At 32.6% G+C, this 24,685-nt stretch overlaps 1 protein-coding gene and 1 long non-coding RNA gene across 9 annotated transcripts; both read right to left on the bottom strand.

The window, feature by feature from the left end:
* Positions 1 to 17,043: 17,043 nt before the first annotated feature.
* On the bottom strand, positions 17,044 to 21,500 carry LOC114181012. Of its 8 annotated transcripts, none has more exons than XM_028067323.1 (7): positions 21,463 to 21,500; positions 20,628 to 20,713; positions 20,250 to 20,383; positions 19,629 to 19,901; positions 18,535 to 18,806; positions 17,758 to 17,847; positions 17,048 to 17,352 (listed from the first exon to the last, which is right to left on the bottom strand). In XM_028067323.1, the coding sequence occupies exons 4-7, from the start codon at positions 19,720 to 19,722 to the stop codon at positions 17,260 to 17,262; spliced, it is 549 nt and encodes a 182-aa protein (XP_027923124.1). In that variant the 5' UTR covers positions 19,723 to 19,901; positions 20,250 to 20,383; positions 20,628 to 20,713; positions 21,463 to 21,500; the 3' UTR covers positions 17,048 to 17,259. The 8 variants fall into 8 exon arrangements, 7 of the variants coding, with proteins under 7 accessions (XP_027923130.1, XP_027923129.1, XP_027923124.1 ...); XM_028067325.1 differs by lacking the exon at positions 21,463 to 21,500 and adding an exon at positions 21,324 to 21,366 and having other exon boundaries at positions 20,250 to 20,388; XM_028067324.1 differs by lacking the exon at positions 21,463 to 21,500 and adding an exon at positions 21,324 to 21,366.
* Positions 21,501 to 21,714: 214 nt separating this feature from the next.
* Positions 21,715 to 23,922, bottom strand: LOC114181320. The gene is made up of 4 exons (XR_003603793.1): positions 23,474 to 23,922; positions 23,326 to 23,366; positions 22,798 to 23,236; positions 21,715 to 21,812 (listed from the first exon to the last, which is right to left on the bottom strand). It is a non-coding gene; the product is annotated as an uncharacterized LOC114181320 (long non-coding RNA).
* Positions 23,923 to 24,685: the final 763 nt, after the last annotated feature.

Here is a 24,685-nt window from a genome sequence, read left to right as displayed (position 1 = left end):
TGGTCCAAAAAAGACATGCTCGCATCATGAACACGTCATTCTTTGAAGCATCATATGTTTCAACACCTTTTTCCCACAACTCTTTCAACTCTGCTATAAGTCGCTGCATGTAGACATTAATGTCATTACCTGGCATTCGCTTTCCAGGAATTATGCTTGAGAGAATAAAGTTTGTTTGCTTCATACACATCCATAGAGCAGTGTTGTATGGAATGAGAACCAATGGCCAAATACTATAACTATTGCTCAAAGACCCAAAAGGATTAAAACCATCACTTGCTAAGGCCAATTGTACATTTTAAGGATCAGAAGCAAAATCAGGATATTTTAGATCAAAAGTCTTCCAAGCATTTGAATCTCTAGGGTGCCTCATCAACCCATCAGTGTTATTATTCTCAAGGTGCCAAACCATGCTATTAGATATCTTTGAAGACATAAACATCCTTTTCAACTGTGGGATCAATGGAAAGTATCGTAAAACTTTTGCTGTCAATTTTTTTTTGTTGCTTCTCATTAATCAATTTGTGTTCATTAGTAGTTTCATGACCTTTTTGCTTCCATCTAGATATCTTACATGTTTTGCATTCCTCTTTATCTTCACCCTCTCCCCAATATAACATACAATCGTTCGGACAAACATGAATCTTAGTGTAATAAAGGCCAAGCTTGTTGAGGAGCTTCTTTGCATCGTAATTAGATGAAGGGATGTTTGCATCTTTAAAGGCATCGTGCAACAACTCAAGGATAATGTCCATTGCTTTGTTGCTAATTCAACATAGAACTTTAATGTGATACAATTTCACCAAGAAAGATAATTTTGAAAACTTTACGCATCCATCGTAGAGTGGTTGCTCCCCATCTTTAAGTAAATCAAACAACTCTTGAGCCATAACATTTCCTCCATGTTGTGATTCTAATACACCTCCTTCAACATCATCTCTATGTTCAAATGATGATGTAAATGACTCTCCATTGGTGTACATGTCAAACAATCCAAATGCATCATTTATCATTATTTGCATTGGATCTTCATATTCTGTATTTGTTGTGTCATCTCCATTTACCAAAACAGGCTCCCCCGGTATTGGCTCCCCGTGACGACACCAAAATGTGTAACCTTGAGGAAAGGGTTTACAAAGCAGATGGTCATATACTTCTTCTCGAGTTCTCCACTTCCTAAAGCCACATTTACTACATGGACATATTATCGTATTTGTGTTGGCGCCATATTGAAAGGCAAAATCTAAAAAGTTATTTAGTTCCACTAAATACTGTGGTGTATTGCATGGCAAATTAATCCAAGATTTATCCATCTTTAAATATAAACAATAAATAATAAACATTAAGTGAATATAGAAATAAGAGATATAAATTATAAACAACTTTATATCATACATTACCTCAATATATATGTTAACATTGTAGTCTTGTTCCAACGCACCTAGTAGAGCAAAACCTAGTATAATATAAACCATATAATTAGACTTTTACAGGCAAAAAAAAAACTCAATGAATTATATAAAGTACATTATTTCATTAGACAAATGTAAAAATAGACAATTAAATACAACTAACATTAGACATCTCATTAGCATCTTCTTTTATTGTTTTCATATAACATCTTATTGAAATAAATGTTTGTATTGATTATTTTTGTCCTATTGGATAATCTATTATAAAATTTGTCAAACTTTATATGTATCGGTAAAGCAGTATTTTCATTTTAATTCAGATCAAACAACTTCACAATATGTTTTAAAAGTTTTTACATACTAAACAATTTAAAATTCCATTTTCTTTTATATAGATTTATTTTTTTCTTATCTTTTTGTCCCTAATATCTATCAATTGTATTCTTTCTTTCATTGTGGAACATATATGATCTATAAAAAGTGAAGGAGAGAAAACATTTGCAAAATCAGCCCATATATATATATATTAAGTTAATAAGCTTAATAAAATAAGCATTTACAAAGTTAACACAAAACATGTATTTGAGTAGTCTTATCTACTTATGAAACTAAAAATGAGGGTTGAAATATATATATATATATATATATATTTCTAGGTCCAACTTTCTAGAATGGCTATACACACAAAGGACAGTAGAAACTCGGGATGTTTCTTACTCGAAAATTTCATCTATAAACGTAGAAAATGAATACATTATATTTTAGAAGCAGAGGTCTGGTTAAAGTGGCTTTGTAGTGTTACTGTCAACAGTTTGGAGATTTCAGCTTCATTTGATGCTAGTAAAGGATTGCTATTGGTGTCATAGTTGTTATGTTCTAAGCATATTGTGATGAATAAAAGCACTAAGCACATGATTTAAGGGAGCAAAAATTATCTGAACTTTCTAGATACAACTACTACACATTTTTTCAGAGGCTACTAAATTCACCAAAAATTATAATAAATTTAGGAAACTCTTTAATAACCCCTGAAATTGATAATTATTATGTATAATTTGAAATCTTAAAAAGAATCAATATTTGTATTTATATTCTTTAATCATTTTAAGAAAATAATTTTTGTTTCCTAATTCTAACTATATATCACGAGGAAGGAAAATACATGGTTTTTCACTGTTTCTATCTCCATTACCATTTTGCCCACTTGATGTTATATATATTTTTTCCATGTTTTAAGCTGAAGGTGGAAAATGGTTAGAAAAAAAGAGAGTGGGGGTTGTTGTCAAATATTAGGTTCTGATAAAGACAAAGAAAATAGTGTTAAAAAAGTGACATGTAGACTTTCTCTGAATATGAGATTCCACTTCAGCCACCGTACAAACCAATATTTATGGCAAATATGAGACTCTGCTTATACACAACAACACTAATCAATTTTCTATTACTTTGATAACCTATCATCTCTAATTTTGGGTCAACACCACCAATTACCACTATTCAAAACCATAATCATCTTTAATTACTTTATCAAATTTTAAACTTACCTTCAAACTCATCTTGAACAATTAAATTAGTGTATTGTTTTTCCCTTGATACCAAATCATCCTGGATAAGCTACCTATTTATCTATATACATTCAATGGCATTTTCTGGAAAAGAATCCTTACTTAGAACATAGTTCAAGGCACTTTTTACAAGCTTTGGAGATACCAAATCTCATCCCTCCCCTCTTGACCCAAAAAAAGCCATGATAATCAATATTGAACCAATACTACTAGGTAGCTACCTTTTTAAACAAGCAATTGAGCCATCAAATAACGTACAAACACTTCCTGCCCACAATTACCTCAATCTTAATCATCAACCCTTCATATTCCCCAAACTCCATTTCACAAGATCTTTTCGTAGTAATGTGTGGATCGGCTAACATAACTCTCACCACGATGCATAAAAATATTTATCCGAATCATCCAAACTCCGAGAAAAAAAATACTATAAACAAAAAAATCCGCCAAGCAACACCACCGATTAGTGTATTCTAGGATGTGATCATCGTACAAGCTAGGGTTCAAAAAAAGTTAGGATTGAGATTTATAATCTAAAACTCAATAATCTATAGGGAGAAAGAAGAAATACTTCACGAAGAAAGAAAATACTTACGACTTAGCTTTCCGAGAAAACAATGGAAGACAAAAGAAGAAATACTTCACGAGAAGAAGAGGATGGCTCCATGAGAAGGCTTCAAACGGGAGGAGAGGATATGGTCGCCATTAGGGAACGTGGTCTCTATTGATGATAAGAAATGAACATTAAGATGAAGAGAAATGAAGAATTGGGAGGATGAAGAAGCTCAGGTAACGAAGAGAGAAATGAAGTGGGAGAACGGGAAAGCTAACGGGAAGAAATTAAAGGACAAATTTCCCGTCAGTTTTAAAATGACCTTAAGCACAAATTAAATTTAGTATTGAAATAACATAACGTCAGTTTTAATAAACCGCCAGAAAATTTTTGCCACCATAAAATATTTTTCTTCTAGTGAAAGTTCTCCTTGGCAAAGACTTTGTAAATAAATCTGCTAGATTTTCAAATGAACGAATCTTTTGGTTCTCTACATCATCCTTTCAATTGAACAATGCACTATTGCCTTGTATGGTTGTTGATTCCATTCTTCTCAAGGATAGACCACAATTGAACATTTTTAAATATAACCTTAACTAAATAAATATATTCACAACTTACCTTATGTAATACTAAAAATTATGCATGATTTTGACGATGTTGTTGCTATGGTCTCTTTCACATATCATCATGCAATCATTTTGCTACCACATGTCAATAAATATCTTGTTTGTGATCAACCATTGTGACATTGTGAGAATATAATAAATAATATGCATTTGCATAATTCGTTAGATCCAATTTTGAATCATTTTGATAAAATAATTCCATATTCATAGTACCCTTAAGGTAAGATAATATATTTTTTACTCCAATCCATTAGCTTCTTGTAGGTAAAGAACTATATTTTGCTCAACAAATTTACAACAAACGCAATATCACGTGAAGTATAATTAGCAAGATACATTAGTGTTGTTATAACACTAAGATATGGTACTTCTGGACCAAGAAGATCTTTATCATTTTCTTGAGGTCTAAAAAGAGCATTTATCAACATCTAACGACCCCACAACTATTAGAGTGCATAATGGATGTGACTTGTCTATTTATAACATTTTATGCACCTTAATTATATAAGTCTCTTGATGTATACAAAAACACCTTTGTTTAAATACTCAATTTGTAATCTCAAACATTTTTTTTTCTTTTCAAGATCCTTCATCTCAAATTCTTTCTTTAAGCAATCAATTGCCTTTGCGAGCTCATTATGAGTTCCAATGATGTTTATGTCATCTACATAAACAATAATTATGACAAATTCATTTTTGGATCTTTTCATATAAATACAAGAGCAAATATGATCATTTCTATATACTTCTTTTAATAAGTGCTCAATAAGACGGTTATACCACACATGTCCCGTTTGCTTTAATAGATTAAAGGGCTTGTTCAATTTTATTGAATAGCCCTCTTTATAATTTGCCTTGTTGGGAAAATAAAATACTTTAGAGATTTTCATATAAATATGATTCTCAAGAAAACCATACAAATAAAGTGTAACATCATCCATTAGATGTAAATGCAAACCTTATTTTGCAACTAAAATAATCAAATATTGCAATGTTGTTGCATCCAATACAAGAGAATACATCTTTTCACAACCTTAAGCAACCAATTATGCTTTGTATCTAACAATTTTGTCATTCTTAATTTGATTTTTGCACAAAAATCCATATGTACCCAATGGATTTCACACCTTCAAGTGTGTAGACTACAGGTCCAAAAACTTTCTTTTTAACAAGCAAATCTAACTATGCTTATTTGCATATTTTTGTTTTGGCCAATAATTTCTTTGTTGACAATCTTCAATGATCATTGGTTATTGATCCTCATTGTAATTCATAGCATTCATTGTTATATTATATGTAAAAGTTTCGTCAATGTTGACTTCATTTTGGTTCCATATTATATGATCCATGACATAATTTATTGAGATCTCATCATTTTCAAAAATTTCAAGTACGTAAGGTTCTTTTGGAACCGAATCATTAATTATGTCAAATGAATCTTTTGGGATTTCCACATTTTCGATTAGGTCATCTTGCATTTTAGCTCCCTTTCTCATTCAAAAGCTTTTATCTGGAACCAAATGGCCTACCACGCTTTAAACGTGTCTTTGGAACTAACAGCCCTACCACGCTTCAGGCGTGTTATGAATTAATATCAAATATACTCGAAGCATTAGCAGTTGGCATATATGATTTGACTACCCTTTCTATTAGTAAGAACATTCGGTAACTGATTGACTAATTTTGTAAATGATTTATCCTATGAACTTCCAGTTCACATTGTTTTGTACGAGGTTTAAGATAAGATAATGATAATTCATTCCAACCAATATTTTTTTCCAATTGTTTTCTTTCTCCCCCTAATGTTGGAAAAACTTATTCATCAAAGTGATAGTCAAAAAGTTGAACTGTAAATAAGTCTCGTGTTGGTAGTTCAAGATATTTTATTATTGAGGGAGCATGATATCCAACAAATATTCTCAATCGTCTCTGAGGACCCATCATAGTCCCTTTTGGTGGGGAAATTGAAACATATACACCACACTAAAATATTCTTACATGAGAATATTAGGTCACTAACCAAAAACTAATTGTATAATAGAGTATTTGTGATAAATTGTTGGCGTGATGCGAATCAATAATACAACATGCAAAATTGCATATCTCCAAGTAGCCATTGGAAGATTAGCTCTCATAAGTAGTGGTCTTGCAACAAATTTTAGACATTTTAGTAATGATTTCGCAAGTCTATTTTGAGTATGAACATGTGCTACTGGATGCTCAACTTGAATTTCAATTTATATACAATACTCATGAAAAGCACGAGATGTAATTTCACCAGTATCATTAAAAAAGATTTTCCTAATCAAATAATCTGGGAAGTGAGCTCTTAACTGTACTAATAACATTGCAAATACTTGTTTGCGAGTTGATAATAAAAAAATATGTAACCATATAGTTGATGCATCAATTAAAACCATGACATATATAAATGATCCACATGGTGGGTGTATTTTGGACCACAAATATCACCTTATATTCGTTCTGAAAATGAGATTGACTCATTCCTAATTTTTCTGATGGTCTTATTATCAACTTTTGTGAATGTATAGTACATAAGAACTCATTGGTCTAAATAATACTAATATCAAGATGAGTAACATCCATATGGCCATAATTAGAATCACCATCTTTATAAGCGAAGTGTGTTTCTATGTTCTTCTCATTATTTGTAAGATACTTTGGTTTACGACAAGTACAACTCAAATGGCGTTTACCACTGTAACGATAATAAATACTTCAATCTTATTTGTCAATCATATGAGTAATTGTAGCAAATTAATTAATAATATGAGTAACTATATCAAATTAGTGGACGATCATTAATTCATAACATAACCCGTTGGGTTTCTATTGAGATGAGAATGTACCTCGTCAAAACCTTACTAGGAAAAATCCTTTGGGATAAAAAACCTAGTGAGGGAAAAAGAGTAAATCCTTCTATATTTTTTAATATAATATTGTTCATTACATCTTCTATTTCACCCCCTCATGTAAACTTACATGATTAAGATGATGAAGTCCAATTTTGTGAACCGATTATTCAAAAGTTTTCCTTAGCAAAGACTTTGCAAATAAATCTGCTAGATTTTTACTTGAACGAATCTTTTTTATCTCTACATTACCATTTCTTTGAAGAACATGAATGATAAAGAATTTTGGAAGAATATGTTTTATTTTGTTTCCTTTAATATATCATTCTTTCAATTGAGCAGTGCATGCACTATTGTCTTCATATATGGTTGTTGATTTCATTTTTCTCGAAGATAAACCATTAGTTTGTCACACATGTTGAATTATAGACCTTAACCAAACAAATTCAGGACTTACCTCATGTAATGCTAAAAATTCTGCATGATTTGACAATGTTGTTTTAAAAAAATCCTTTACATGTTGTTGTTGCTAAGCCACAATTTTTTTCACCAGAGCTGTGACCCTCTTCACTACGTTTCTACAACAACTGAGTAATTAACTCGGTGTTGGAACACAAATGAAGAGATCATACTCTAGCTGCATTCTCAAATTAGCCAAACAAGAAGTACATCCCAAGTAACACTACTACATAACCCCTTCTAATTCTAAGCTATGCTTAGACCCGTGTATAGGCCCCCACTGATGATATGCATATTGTGTGCGTGACATGTTGTCTACTTTAAACATCCAAACAAACAAGGATATATACATATATTTCAATCATCAAAGCTCACAATAAATATAGATAGAATTACTAATAACAACTAAATAAAGAATATACCAAAATACAAAAGAAAAGGGGAAAGAAACCATAAGAAAAACCACACCAATTTTCCATTTCTAATTAAGTGTCTTGACTCTTTAAATGACCCAATGGAGTCGCCATATTTTGCAACCTAACTCATAATTGGATGGGTAACTCAAAAAAGTAAAATAAAAACAAATAAAAGTTTTTGAGTTGCCACCATAGTTTAGTTTGGAAAATCTATGGAGACTCGTGAAGATAAAATAAGGTCTCCAAAAACTAGATTTTGGGTTGGGAGTCAGTTACGTGAAGGAAAGGTGTTAGCACCCTACAGTCTTCCCGAAGGCAATACCTTTAATTAAATATGAAAAAATGATATGGATTTAGAAATGCTTAAATTTCCCCAAAAATAATAAGAATGGACAAAAATATCTTTTGATTTTTTTTTTTTGCACGACAAGGATTAATCATCACTCCTACGTATCTCCATTCTTTTAAAAAACCTTTTGAGAAATTGTGTTAGTTGGAGCTAGGCTTAAATGAAAGGGAATCCTAGTGAGAACCGCGCTTAAGTGAACGAAGGTTGACATTTTAAATTTTGAAAATTTTATATTTTTTAGAATTTTTAAGAGAAGAAAAGGTACTAAGTATTAGGACCACGCGGACGGTGACACAAGTATTCGTACCTTTATTGTGAGGATGTTAGATGGCACGAGTGATTGTACAAACAATCAAAAAGAAAAATATTTTTGAATATTTTTGTATAACAAAAGGTATGAGTACTATGCTGACGCGGACGATCTCACGGTGACACGAGTACTCATACATTTTTAAAAAAATATATTTTGATTATTTATTTTAAAAAATGAAAGGCATTAAGCACTAGGCTAACGCGGACGGTCACACGAGTACTCATACCTTTTTTTAAAAAAAAACATATTATGATTATTTATTTTAGAAAATGAAAGACAATAAGTACTAGGCTGACGCGGATGTCGCTCGAGTACTCATTCTGTAACAAAAAGTGTGGAAAATCACCTTTCAATTTTAATTTTATAATTTATTTTTTATTTTTATTATTTAGACAAAGGTGAGCGTGTTAGATAGCAAATGATATAAAAAGTTTAATGCAAACATTTAAAAATGAAATAAATTAAAAGCTTAAAACTTAACATAGCCTAAATAAAAAACAAAACTAATAAGGGAGCAGAATAATGAAACGTGTGGTGTGGCGAGCAATTAAATGTGTGTTGTGTGTAATTAACATGTGGTGCAACGAGTAAAATACGAACAAAACCCAAGAACAAAAGAAATGCAACAAGGTGCGCAGTTGATGAGTTAATATTTATGCCTTCATTTAAAGTTTAATTCTAGATTTGTAATTGAATTTTATTCTTAAAAGATTGATTTAACTGGGATTTTTTATAATTGGATTTATTGACCATGAGATACAAAAACATGTTAAAAATAACTTTTTAGTTGCATAAATGAGCTTTGGATATTTGAGGTGTGTTGGTGTTGCTGCAACTTGTTAGTTTTGAAATGGTGAATTTAGCCAAAAAGGGGGGGGTGAATTGGCTTTATAAAACTTTTTTGAAGGCTTAAACTTCTTTTCAATTGAATCTAATGGACTGGAAATGCAGCAGACCAGTACACTTTCAGTCGATTAAATTGTTCTTGATGCTATGAAACAGTCGATTAAAAAGACAAATCAGTCGGCTAAAATACTGGAGATTTATGTAGAATACAGAATTCACAAATTCAACTCAAACAATAATCTTTTACATACAAGACTTGTTCCAACAATATTTATAAGAAGTATAAAGCCTTAGATTACACAAGAACGCATTAAATCACGCAAAACATCAAATTGCTTGGTTTTCTTGAGTTTTTAAAGAGTTTCAAAGAGAATGAGATGAGGGAAAGAGAAATGCACAATTGTTTCTATACTGGTTCACTCAATCACATAGCTATATCTAGTTTACCATGACAACCTGAGCCTGATTTCCACTATATTCAAAAGTTTTACAAATCACACACCAAGATTACACTTTTCAACAACAAAACTCACAAGTTTTTTGACTCACAAAAATCTAGATACACACCTTGCAAGAATCACACTTACAGACCTTAAATCACATCAGGCAAACCAACCAGAGGCACAAGAACATCCAAACCTGATGGTGGTTGTCCTTAGCCAACCATACATACGTTCTTCAAGCTACTCACAAGCCAAAATGCCTCCAAGATCAACCAAGATCTTCAAAACATGAGTTACAACTATGTATTATAGAGAGAGAGAGAGTTTTCCATAGATGAATGACAAAGTTTCGTGCTAAAAAACTCAGATTCGCACCTCTGCACGCGAAAACACAGCTTATATACTATGGTTTAAGTGAAAATAGGCGATTGAATTTTCCGTATAGCCAATTGACTAAATACATTCATACTAGAAACTATATACAACAAGCCTTTTAACCTGTTAAAACCCATTTTAACAGATTAAAAGAGATACACTAAGGCACACAAGACATCTAACCTATGTCATATAGCCTACCAACAAGATAAAACACTAACACATTACATTTAACATGTTATTTTCATATTTAATACACTAAAACATAATCTTCAAATGGATTTTCATCAATCTTCATCAAACACATATGATCTTCATGTGCATGGCTTTATCATTTCTTTGCTTCAAGCTTCCTTGTGCCAACAATCTCCCCCTGAATTGATGAATCCAACACTCTCGAGTTGAATTGATGAGCTAAGATCCATAGAAAAACCTGAAAAAGCTTTTGCATACAAGATACCAATAAACCAAATATACAACCAAGCAAAAGCACACAATCATACATACATATCACATGCATATGCTCCCCCTATCACTAATAATATGATTTAACTTCATATTTTAGATTAAGTTAACAGTATTATATGATTCCAGCTGATTTTTTCCAGGTTTTCCAAATCTAATACACTTTTTCTCATTTTAACTCATTTTCTCCCCCTTTGGATTCACTAAATGAAAGTAAATGCATGAATCATTTTGGAAAGATGAAAATTTTCATTAAAATAGTAACATAAGGGTGTATCAGGGCACTTGTACGCATACAAACACACCAGAACAGAAACAGAAATGACAAATACATCATGAAGCTAAAACTGATATAATTAGTCGACTGAAATGAGAAAATAGCCGATTAAAAAACTGGAACAGACAGACAAACACATAATATGCAGCACGAAAATGCAACACATGACGTATAAGCCATCCCCTTCACTCATTCCTAGGGTTGTCCTTGTTGTAGACATTGGAGAGAAGGTCATGAACATTATGCAACTGGTCATCCAAGTCTTGGAACCTTGTTGTGCAATAAGCATGATGTGCATTTTGTGCCATGTTGAGGTCTTGAAGCTGATTGAGAACCATTCTCTCAAACTGGGAGTATGCAGGTCCATTATTCTCAGAAGGGTTGATATAGGTCGTACCCCACCAAATTAAAACACTTAAAATGCAGTATGTGATAGTTGAACCAAGTTGTCTCCTAACGACCAATGTTTTTGTTCAAAGCCTCAATTTCCAGATGAACACAACACAATAACACAGGGGGGGGTTGGCAGATTCAGTATGTTAATCAACATATTAAACTAAATGCTACAATGATTAAAAACGTATTGACATCCTTGATTCAAACACAATTTCACTTATCATAGGCCACCAAATTAACACCAACTGTGCCTTTTCTCAATCCACTAGATAATAATTCACTAAGCGAAAATTACAATCCAGCTTCATTATGCAATTAAGCAATGCACACATCCTTAAATTCGTGACAACCAAGCTACATACGTTAAGCATGAACATATCTTAACCCAAACGTATGCAATTACTCTGTAAATTAAGCATTAACAGATTCACCACATGCATTCCACGAATTCAGAAGAAAGATATTGCAGATTTCACAAAACAAGCACAACCTCAAAGCTTCATTGCATTTTTCATTAAGGAGTCAATACATGAATTTAGCTAGACATGGAAAATGGAGCAAACAAACTCTTCAAATCTAGAATCACAAAAACAGAACTGAAAACCCTAGCTTATGAATTCTTAAAACGCAAATCAAGAGAAAAAGAGAGATTTCAAAGCTCCAAAGGGATGTAAAACGGTGCTGTGATATATAAATACGAAAACCCCATTAATGGGTGCTGTCAAATGTACATAAAAACAGTAAAAACTAGGCAAAACGTGAAAAATCGCAAGAAGCACTTCCATGGAAGCTTGGAGAACGAAAAATGGAGGTTGGAGGAAGGTAGAAGATGAAGTATGCGACTCCTTGCATGATCCAGACCTAATTTCGTGGTCCCATCACCCCTACCACTCATATTTACAAAACTGCCATTATGAGCTGTAGGATTACAAAAATGTCACTCCTAAGCCTCTAATGTTGGCCCATTCACTCAGATGACGTGGAAATGACGTGGAAATGATGTGGCAACGATGTGTCGACTCTCTTCAACTGAATATTAATGTCCAAGCTCCAAAATTTGCTTCACCCAAATATCTAAAAATAATTAAAAACGAAAATTTGGCCAAATAATGTGAAATTAGTCCAAATTCGGAACAGTGGCCCAATAAAGCCCAATAGATGAAAAACACTCTAAAGATGAACAATTAAGCACTGAATAACTGTCAAATGGGTACATAAGGGCTAGTGGAATGGAAAAAAATAATGACTCATCAAGGGTTATACAGTTCAATTGCCATTGGTTGTGGTTCATCTTCCTCTTAGTTTCCTCCACTAGTTCCCGTTTCATGGTCATTTGCTCCAACTTCAATATTAGCACCTTGATCTCCTTTAACCAGCCATGTATTGCCAATCTTGGTGAATCCCATCTTATGCATATTCAATGTTGAAACATGATTTAGAAGTCCAGTAGACTCCTCAAGCTTTCCTTCCACATCCATACCAAAATGTTCAATGAACTTGGAGATGTGCACCACATATGGAAGCTTGAAATCTGTGAGCCTCTTTGCCTTCATCATGTGGTCACGGATTGTGTGTGTCCAGTCCACCATCACACCATTTTGAATGCAGTACCTTACCACAAGATCACCTTCATTCAAGGTTGCATGATTACTCCCCCTAGGCATGATTTTTTTGGTCACCACCATAGCTAGCAACCTTTCCTCCACACGAAGCCTTCCCACATGGAAATTTCTAGTTTGCTCACCTCGATTTCGCACACATTGGTTGAAGTATTGCACTTTGTTGAATTTATCCACTGCACTAGTTTCACCTTTGCAGACTTGCACATCTCTTTACCTTAGGCTAGCCACATCCTTCCATGTTTGCCTAGTGATTTCCATCTCCACACCTTTGACACTTGTTTTGAGAATGCCATTGCTGAACTTGAGGTTGGCATAGAACACCTTCACCAAATCCGGATACACCTTGCCCGAAAGCTCAAGGAAAGTCTTCAACTTTTGAGCTTTGAGATATTGCTCAAGGTTGTCAAAGTTTTCTGCCCTTAGCCAAGACATGTGAATCACCTTAGGAAGGATGATTTGCTTCCTATTGATCTCAATCAAGAAGGTCTGAATTATGTCTTCATGGCCTTCAAACTATACCTCAAGCCTTCCTTGATTCATGTCATTTGGAGAGGATGAAGTGTTCAAATGAGAAGCCAAGGTGTTATGCTTCATGAAGATTTGATGAAGATTTAATGAAGCCCCTTTGAACTATCTTGAAATAAAGACTACATTGATGAAGGAAAGGAGATTTGATGGTATTGATGTTGATCAAGGTTGGAACGTGTGCTCTCCACATAGTTACATAATTAAGAAAATGTATTTTAAGTTTGTAATTCATATTGTAGACCTTGTAGCATTAATTAGATATATTTCATCTTTGTTATGTTTTTTAATCAGTTGAATGGTTTTTCAATAGGTTAAAATGTGTCTTTTAATATGTTGAATGGTTTTTCAACAGGTTAAAAGGTTGGTTGCAGTAGTCTTAAACTGCAACAAATTTGATTAGTTGATTTATTTTTTAATCGACTGATTTCACTTAAGTTAAGTGAAATGAACCGATTGATTTTGAAATAAACTTGTTGAATTGGAAATCAACTTGTTGAATTTTTGTAACAATTTGACTATAAAAGATGTGATTTTCGAAAGAGAGGTGTTGATCATTTTTTAGTGCAAAATTGTTCTAGAAACTTGTGGAAACTCTCTCCTTCGTGATCATACAATTTGCAGCAGTTGAAGATTGATCTTGGATCAATTCTTGGAGCTTTTGGCTTGGTTTGAAGCTTAGAGAAAGTGGTTTATGGTAGGATGAGTTGTGCTACCACTAAGGTTTGATCTTTCTCAAGCTTTGTGTATGTGCCTGGTGGTTTTCCAGGTCTGCAAGAGGTTTTTTTGTTGTGCTGGTGTGACTCTTGTGTGATTCAAGAGTCTTTTGTGTGGTTTTTCCATATTTTGAAAGTGTAAGGGTGGATACTTTGTAAATCTTTTGAAATAGTGCAAAGTCAAGCTCAAATTGCCTTGACAAAGTGGATGTAGCTCAGGTTTGAGTGAACTAGTATAAAAATCTTGTAGTCTCCTCTCTTCTCTAACATTTCTCTCTTGTATATTCATTTTAAAGTTTCAAGAACTTGTGTTTTAATCATCTTTTTCATGTTCTTGCATGTTTTCATGATCATTTAGCACCTGTCTTGATCATTCTTGTGCATTGTTCCTGGTTTAAAACCCAAATTTGCATTTCTTCATTTTTCCCAATATTTCAGTCGATTATTTTCCTGTTTCAATCGGTTGATTATAGCAGAACATAATTTGTTTAGTAAAATCAATCGATTAACTTTATTTTTGACCGATTGAAAGTGTACAATTCAGTAGTGTTTGATTCAATTAAAGGTGGTTTTTAGCTTTCAAAGGTAGCCTAAATTTTTAACTAGCCAATTCAACCCCCCCCCCCCCTTCTTGTCATTTCAACTATTTCAAAACTAACAATTGGAATCAGAGCTAGGTACTTGAAATTTGATCAAGTAAGGTCCTAAATCTGTTTTGAACTACTTGAAATGGCTAAAAAAATGTTACCTTTTGCTGAAGGTGCCTCAATTCATAGACCCCCTATGTTTAGTGGCATTAATTACCAATTTTGGAAAATTAGGATGAAATTTTTTATTGAATCAAAAGATTAAGGAATATGAGATGCAATCATAAATGGACCATATACTCCTAAGCATATTGTTGATAATGTGCAAGTTGATAAGTCATGGACTAAATAGACTGAGGAAGAAAGGAGGAGAGCCCAATATGATTGCAATGCGAAGAATATCCTCACTTCATCTCTCAACATGGATGAGTTTTTTCGTGTTTCACAATGCAAGAGTGCCAAGGAAATGTGTGAGGTTCTTGACGTGACTCATGAAGAAACTAATGATGTTAAGAGAGCAAGGAAGCATGCCTTGATTCAAGAGTATGAGTTGTTCAAGATGAAACAAGGAGAATCTATAGCGGATGTGCAAAAGAGATTCACTCACACATTTTAACAAATTAAAAGAGACACACTAAGGCATAAAAGACATCTAACCTATGTCATATAACTTATAGAAGATAGTTAACCACTTTATTATAGTTATGAAAAAAAAGTAACATTGTGTTTGCCACATAATTAATCTATATTTGGTACTTAATACTTGAAAAAAATAGTAAATACATTTTTATAAAATTATTTTTTTCCTAAATCCAAGAGTCCAAACTTACACATTGTTTTTAAATACCATTAAATTATGAGCTAGTAAAATTGCACTTTGCAATACACATTCATTGATAATTACATAAATGTAAATATTTTAAAAAATACAAAGTACTGAAAGTTATTATTTCATATCAATATATTTTACAAAAAAAAAAAATACACGTTAAAATTTGTCTATGAAGTGATTATCATGGTAGTCAAACCTAAAATTAGACTTAAATAAAATTTGGAATACCTTTTCGATATTGACTACTAAACATACCAAACCATCCAACTTCTTGTTCAAAAAAACCTTCACTTGCTCGTGTCAAATTATGCATAATCAACACCACTTTGAATTTGGATTCTTTGGTGATTTTTTTTGTATTGTTTCTCTATTGTGTTTTCATAATACACTGATTACCACTAATTTTAACGTTTTAAAATATATTAAAAAGATATTTAAAATATCAGTATAGTATATTTTTAGTGTCTAGCAAAGGACGGTGTATTTTTAAAATATCTGGACTGCACCACTTTTTCTTTTCCATATGATGTTTTTACCGCCTTTTCACCTTCTAATATCTTTTCCTTCCTACAAGGTAACAAATGTAATTTATCAAAATTATATTTAAAACAATTACTGCAATTTCACTAAACTATTTATGACAAACTTAGCAAGAAACTACACATCATCTTTGGTATTAAGATTATACATGAGCACCATAACAACAAAAATTAAGTTATTTATAAAGCTTTAAGAATCCAATAGTGTTTTTCACATTTACATATGAAAAACAATAAAGGGATAAGTCAAGGATGATATATATATATATATATATATATATATCACTACAAAAAAGTTAGATATTTGTGGAGGTTAAAATAACAAATTGTAACGGTTAAAAACCGCCACAAATGACATTTCTGATGATTTAAAAAACCGTCAAAATTACACATGTCAGAAACAGTTTGTGACAAAAATATTCTAACCGCTGGTATTGTTGTCAGAAAATAAAAAAAAAATAATAACAGTTAAAAACCGCCACAAAATGTAGTATAATTTATTTATATTTCATCATTTTGTGACAATTTTGACGGTTAAAAATCGTCACAAAATGCATCATATTTTGACGGTTAAAAACCGCTACAAAATGCATCATAATTTTTACGGTTAAAAACCGCAACAAAATATATCATATTTTAACAGTCAAAAACCGTCACAAAATATATTATATTTTCACAATTAAAAACTGTCAAAAATCATTTGAAATATTTTTAAAATTTTTTAAAAATCCAAAAAATAATTTTAGGAATATAACATAAATAATCCAATACATAATGACAAATTTAACATGTCTCTCACAACCACTTTGTGTTTCAAGAAAAAATTAAAACGATAAGAACTTTTTCTGTGTCATAAGTTTATACATGAGCATATATTGTGCCACAAGTCATTTTTTCATGATGGAATAATCAAGGAAGTGTAGACAAACTAGTCCAAACAAAACTACAACTTAATATAACGAAGAAAAAGCTACAAGAAAATTTTCATATTCATCTGTTCTATTACTATTACCTTAAAGACATCTTCATCTGTTCTATGATCTCTAACATATATAGTTAGCACATCGTTATATATTTTCAGTGGCATTTAGTAGATATATTTGAACAAGATAGAGCGTGTTGAATTCAGCTGTAACTCCATCTGCTGAGTATATCCTCACCTGCATCAAGTGCATATCATTTTCCTCAAGTCCATAAAGTTCACGAACAACTCTCTTCCCACCCACCTTTATGTTGAACCTAAACCATCAATTGTTTTTGATATATATCAATTGTAGCAAAACTGGAGCTTAGTTTGATTCAGTATTTAAAAGAGCTGATCATGTTTCATTGTTTACCTCTTTGATGTTAGAAATATCTCATTTCCTCAAATGAAATGCTTTATTGCTTGAGCATTTATTAGGTTGTCTGCTACATTGAGAGTTTCTAGAAGAATTTCAAAGAGCGAAATAAAAAAACTCTTTGACCATGGGTTTTGGTTTGGTCCCTCGTGAGTTCTTTGTTTTTTTATCTAATTTTTAGTGATATCTCATGAACTTTATCTAAAAGAAAGAAAAAAAATTGACCTTCCAAAGCAGCTGTAACACATCAGCGTCAACTTTCGTAGCAAATATCCTCGCAATTTCAAGAAGAGTAACAGCCATATCTGGGGAAGCCTTTAAAGCAAAAATGAAAAAAAAAAAAACTAGTGAGCAAACTTACACTTTCTATTATGCGTGAATACAAAAAAAAAAACACATTTACCCATTACTTGCAATGAGTTATACAAAGTTTACAAGGAAGACTACTAATAAGATATTGTTGTCGCTTTAGCAAAGCATAACTATAAAAATCCCTGCCGTGCATGGGGGTATGGGAAAGCACAACAAACTGAATATTTGAACAAATTCACCATATAATAACTACAGAATCAAATATACTAACAAGTCGTTAAGAGAAAAGGAATGTTAGATATAAAATCATTCATGATCCTTTCACCTAACAACTTGAGCTTTTAGTCTTTGACATGATATTAAACCCTATATGACTAAATGATCAAGAGTTTGACCTTTGCTTCCCTATTCTTTTTCAAATAACTGCAAAAGTAATGCACATTCTATGCTTCAAGCTCAAAAGGATCACGTGTGAAAGGGGCCACGCTTGGGGCTTTCACTTGACAGATTAAAATTAACAGAGTTGGCCTTTTGCAGCCAGCTGATCAATCCACATTATTTGCAAAAAGATTGCTAAAATTCAACTATATTGGTTTCCAATTGCCTCATCATTTTTCAGGCAATGCTTTGTTGAAAATATCCAAGTATGCCTAACATTGATATATACTTCACAAGAGAAAGTCCATTTACCTTTAACCGAGCATGCAAGGTGAGTAGTACATCATTCAAAAGTGCTGCTGACCAAGCTGGATCAGAAAGTTCTGATGCAATAATAGACTCTAGTTCATCGAATGAGTCAAACGGACCTTGCATCCAGATTAATGCCTTGAGCACCATGGCTCGTACATAAACACATTCACAGGCAACAGTCGTCCGTACCACTTCCATCAATGAGGCCAACAAACCTGCGACAGTATCTCTGCCAGCAGTTCCATTAGATACTGAAGAAGTCCTTCGAATGCCTACATCAAGGTATCAATTAAGTAGATAATAAGATAATATTTCAACATACCAAGATATCGCTAAGACTGTATCTAAACTTGGGTATAGATTTGTTTCGAGATAACTAATTGCATCCAACTGTTGAGTGGCAATCAAACTGCACTTATATTGTATCTGAGCTTACTTTATATCACAGAAACATTGAACTGGATTTTTCTTTGTGCAGAAAACTCAGAAAGGATTCATTTTGACTACAATTGGATGGAGAACTAGCAAACGTCTTTACAGAAGTCTTTTTAGGTTAACCTATATTACCCAACATGAAAAAAAGTGCTACAGAAGAATCCTGTGAATGTTAACAGCATTAAACACAGATAGTAACCATGCCTGTACTAAACCTAGCTTACAAGTACAAACACAGACACAAGCAGCTTAATAAGCGAATTCATTAAACAAGCACATAACAATATCTATCTTTCTTTCTAACAAAGTAATCAGAACCTATATCAAGAATACAAATCTCAAAATACAATCTGAAAAGCATGGCTAACAAAAGGAACAACTAAAAAAAAAGAAACCGAAGGGGAAGAACATGAAGATAACCATATAAAACTGAGCAAAAATATTATGATTGTCAAGGATCAACTGTCCAAAAAGCTTAAGTCCTTTCATGAAGACCAATGATTGGTTTTATATCTCTTTGACAATTCAATTTAACATTCAAGAACCTTTGTAACTATTTGTATCTATATCTAATTATCTATAATAATTAAAAGATACTTAAAGGCTTGTTTAAAATGCTATGCAGGCATGCACCGCTAAACACATCAAATAAACATTACTTTCAGGGTGTGTGCTTTCATCTGAATCATTATAATCTGTAGAATCAACAAATGTATTGATGTTTGCTCCTTCTTCAACATCCTGTATGCCCATTGCAAAGGCAGCAACCCGACTTTTTCAAGAAATATATAAACCGCATGAGCTGCACTCCAAGAAATGTGGCAGGTGATGTTGGCAACACTCATCATAAACCACGCTAAAGTGGTGAATCAAAGAATGTTCCAGTCAAGTGAAGAACCTATAAATTTCTGAAGAACAGGATACTATTTTCCCTGAGTATAGACAACCATGACCGATGTAAGTAAGGACTATAAGAAAGAATGTATATCATCAAAAAGTTGGCACTTGACACTCTTGCCAACAACTAATTATCCCACGCCTCTATATAGGAAGGACTATTTCTTAAGAAGAGCTATATGAATAATTTCAACAGGCTAGGGCTTGGGCTTACCAGATCTCATCTCAAAATTCACTCTTAGTTCCTTTACTTCATTATTTACAAAGATAATGTTTTAAGAATTATACCTGAGGTAGGAAATTTCACATGGACAAACTCTAAAAACCCCAGTTATTTACCGAAGAAAGAAAAAAGGGTGTGCCCATATATTAAATTCAAATACCTTGCATCATCATCCCCATGTCTCCCTATATCATAATGTTGATTTCCTTTAGCATGGTTGTCTTCTCCACTAGGTTTCTCTCTAAATTATTACCATCTTCATTGTCAACATCAACATGTGTCGTGGGTTGAAAGCTTCCCTTATCAATATTGTCATATGCGAAACATCAATAATATGAACAAAAGATGTTAGTGGATGAACTTAATGTCGAATATTAATGCCTTTATCTCAGCACATGTATTAACAGATTAATAACATTCCTTAATGCTATTCACAAAAAACTTTATATCATTGTACATTGTCTTAATACTTTCCTCTAGAAATTTCACAAATACACCCAATGATTCAACAAAATAGTGAAAGACGTTGAAGGAAAACCTTCATGAACATCCTCAAATACAATTTGCTCTGTCTCCACATCATTTGCTACTCTACCCTTGTCATTTAATCCTCGTCTCAAATACCTACATAGCAATAACCACATAAATGAAGTTGCAAGTTGCACATATAATCTGGCAAATATATAATATTAGAATACTGACTAGAGCTTGGACAAATGTGATGAAGGATTATCTTGTTTTCTTTTAGAATTATGAATATGGTGAAGTTATTTAAGAAAACTTTTTGAAAATTCCCACTGGACATTAAGATAGCAAGCTATCTAGATGTGAAGGTTCATTTCTCAAGCTCATGAAAGGAAGAAGAGAGTTGGATTCAAGCTTAAACTCACACGACATTAACAACACTTAAAGAACCAAAATGAAAGAAGAAACATTAAAAATGGAAAGCATAGAAGATGAAGCATGGAAGAAGCACGCCACTCATCAGGGGGATCTAAGCCAACCAAGCCCTAGAGATGAGTGATGGTGCCGCCACTTGCAAGCAAGATAAGGCAAAGGTGAGTTCACTTCTAGAAAGGAGAACTCACGAAAATTTAATGGTTGAAACACAATAGTTTAGAAACAAAATGATCAACCCTTTTACAAAACAAGGAGCACCCTTTAAATAGGAGTTCATAGGAGTCCTTTAGCAAATACAAAAACATGAAAAAGGATTAACTAGCAAACCCTAAACCTAATGTGAGAGTGAGTCTTGGCCAAGTGAAGGGAGATGATTGGTGGAGGCATTCCCATGAGGATTCCAGGCCAAAAGAAGAAGGAGACCAAGTGACCTTCTAAGGCATAAACCACAAAGGTAAAAGGAGACAAGGTACATGTCTACTTTTGCTTTTGCTTTATGCTTTTTGCTTTCCTCTCTCTTCTACTTCATCCAAGTGCTCCAATCACCAAGTGCCACCTAGTCATGCTCTACTTTCTCTTAATTACCTACAAAACAAGACAAACAAGGATTAGCATGTTGGTTTAAGTTAATCTAATATTGGTCAAAGGTCAACTTTGGATCAAAGTCAACAAGTCAACCAAAATAAGTCAACTAGAAACCAACTTAGGAAATTCAAACCAAAGTAATGCAAAACAAAGATAAAGGTGATGGAATAGAAGACTCCCCTCTAGACATGCTTTCTAGTGATCCTTCTTGAGGGAGCTTCTAAGGAGGTAGTCACACCTTCATCAAAATGAGAAACCCAAAATTAAAGTAAAGTTGGTATATTTGGTAAAATTAACTTGCACTGAATTTCTAGTAAGGAGTCTGATGGGAAAACTCAGCACTCAACCCCAATTGTAAGAAATTCTATTTTTTTTGTGTATCAGTGGAAAATATTTGTATTTCATACGATAAATAAGATTATATAATAAAGGAAATTAATATCATGTAATGATTACATAAGGAAAAGGTTGCTCCTGAATACATTAGGTATCCATGAATATATGCAATTCCACTTAAATTTATTATCAATGCAATATCTTTTCAATTCAACACTAAAATTAAACAGGCTTGTGTATTTTAGGCACTGAATCAATCTAATAATATCTCCACAACCTTAAAGGCTCTCTGTTTTATTCTTTAAAAGAAAAACATCCATTAATGAGTAACTGCAATATAATTTTTTAAAATGGAAAGTGGAGTATTTAATGCTTTCTTATGAGTATTTGAAAGGAACAAACAAAATTGGAAAATCATCCTTTGATGTCCAAAAAATACTGCCAACTGATATGGGGGTAATAGTATAAACATGAACATAGCAATATTCGAAAGAAATGGAGAATGTAGCATACAAGTGGCTAATACTATGTTGAAAGACAATAAGCAGAAGGTTTAATAATAGCTTAAGAAATATTGGTTACTTACACTTAACTGTTATAATTAAGAAATATTTGTGTGTGCCTCAATTTTATTAATATCGTAAGCAAAACTATATAATGTCATAACAGGTGATTCACGCACACACACACAAATTCAAATTCCTTATTTATTAGGGACAAAAAGCTCACTCTTCTGATAATAAAAAAATCACACAGACCTAAATATTCGAAATACCTAAATAAAGTACAATTTGAATAAAAACTCCAACAAATGGTATTTCAAAGAACATTTCTTAGAAGAAAAATTTCTATGTAACCAAAAATAGAACATATGAATGTCAACTTACCAATGGTTCTTTGATAACCTTATTTACCATGCCATAAAAAGATATTGTCCTATTAATGCTTCCTGAAGTTCCATCCACTTCAGATTCTGCCCACTCTATACTCTATATGAGAAGAGGCTTGAACATGCTCTCCGTAAGTTTTAGGAAAGAATAGTCAATGTGTTAAAGCAATATAATCGAAATAATCAATCACAGTCACAAGATCGGGGAAAAGATAAAAAACAAGATCAATAATCTCAAAGCAAAATTACCAAATGGAGATGGAGGTGAAGGATAAGGAACCTGTAAGTAGTCGATTTGAGTAATTGATCCTTGAAAGCAATCGGAACATTTCTCAAGCAAATAAAGATGAAGGTGAAGGAGACCTAACCTGAAATTTAGTAAAGGGACAGAGAGCTGAAGTAATGGGAGAAAGAAGAATACCAAAAACCATGGCAACCTGAAAAAAATCGTGGAATCAGTAACAACTTTAAAATTATAAATCTCACCTAAATCTCAACCTAATATAAAAACGAGACGAGCACTAACCACAACCACCTATCTCAGGCAACCTTTCCCATTGATATCCCCTACCAATGACATAAATGAAATTTGTTTTGCATTAGGAAACAAGGAAGATTAACATAAAAAAAAAATATACAATTTGAGTTTGAGATCCACGATTAGGGTTTTATACCTTTTCCATTTGAGAACCTTGGGTTTTCTGGGTTTAGTGGAGGCTTGACGCAATGAATCGTGTAGACACAAATAATCGACATTGAAATTTATAAATCTTTGAGCATCTATGATTTTCTTCAAGGAAGAAGAGACATCGTGTTTGAGACAATGAAACGTAAATCTTAGGTCGTGCGGGAGATGAGGTAAGGGGAGAAGAGACAAATGGAAGTTCAACAATGTATCTATAAGAAGATGAGGTGATGGGAGAACGCTCAGATTCAATGAGGAGAAAGAGAGACGAGCTTTAAAAATCAAAACTCAGAAGCATTATTAAGAAACAACGGAAAATCAAAAGTTTTATTTTAGTCAGACAACGTCGTCGCTGAATGGAGAGTGTACTATTGTGTTGTGTTCAGAGGAATGGAGAGTGTACTATTGTGTTCTTCAGAGGAAGACGTCGCTCAAAGAAAGCATGTAGCGGTTTAGATAATCGTGAGAAATTTTTTTACTTTTTAACGGTTTAGAATAACCGCGAGAAATACACCGTCAATAAAAAATATATTTTTTGTAGTATATATATATATATATATATATATATATATAAAACACTATTTTGAAAATCTACTAAATTTGTATAGTTGAAAATAAGAATACAACCGGTAACAAAATTACTAACAATTATTATTATTTATAATTTATTAATGGAGATAAAAGGGTATTTAATATTTTTTTTGGAAAAACTATCATATTTGTACTAATTTCAAAAATAAATAATAAATAATAAAAGTTTTTGACACACTTGATCATTTAAAATCAATTTCCACATTTCAGGGATTGAAAATAAAAACCTTCTTTCAATTGTGTATTGCAAGCAATCACTATTCCAATTTTATGATAGGAGTTTTCTTTGATAGAGCTATCCTCTCTACAGAGTTCAAATTGTGATCTTTTTAGCATTAAAACTTTGTCTTTCTATAAGCTAAGAAGGGTTTTTCAAAAGCATTCTAGTTGAGCCATAAACAGTTTTGAAAAATGATATTGGAATGGGACAATCAAGAATGGTTGAGAGCTGAAAGAATACTTGTTTAACCCATAAATGTCTTGGGACAAAAATACTTGTTTAAGTCAAAAGTAGTTTAGAGAAGGATACCTATCTGTGCTTCGCAACTTGAGTCTCCCTAATGATATTTGACTAGTTTGTCAAGAACTCATCGTAATATGTAATAAACAA

The sequence above is a fragment of the Vigna unguiculata genome, chromosome 4, assembly GCF_004118075.2.
Source record: "Vigna unguiculata cultivar IT97K-499-35 chromosome 4, ASM411807v1, whole genome shotgun sequence".
Classification (NCBI taxonomy): domain Eukaryota; kingdom Viridiplantae; phylum Streptophyta; class Magnoliopsida; order Fabales; family Fabaceae; genus Vigna; species Vigna unguiculata.
This window is presented reverse-complemented; position numbering and strand designations above follow the sequence as displayed.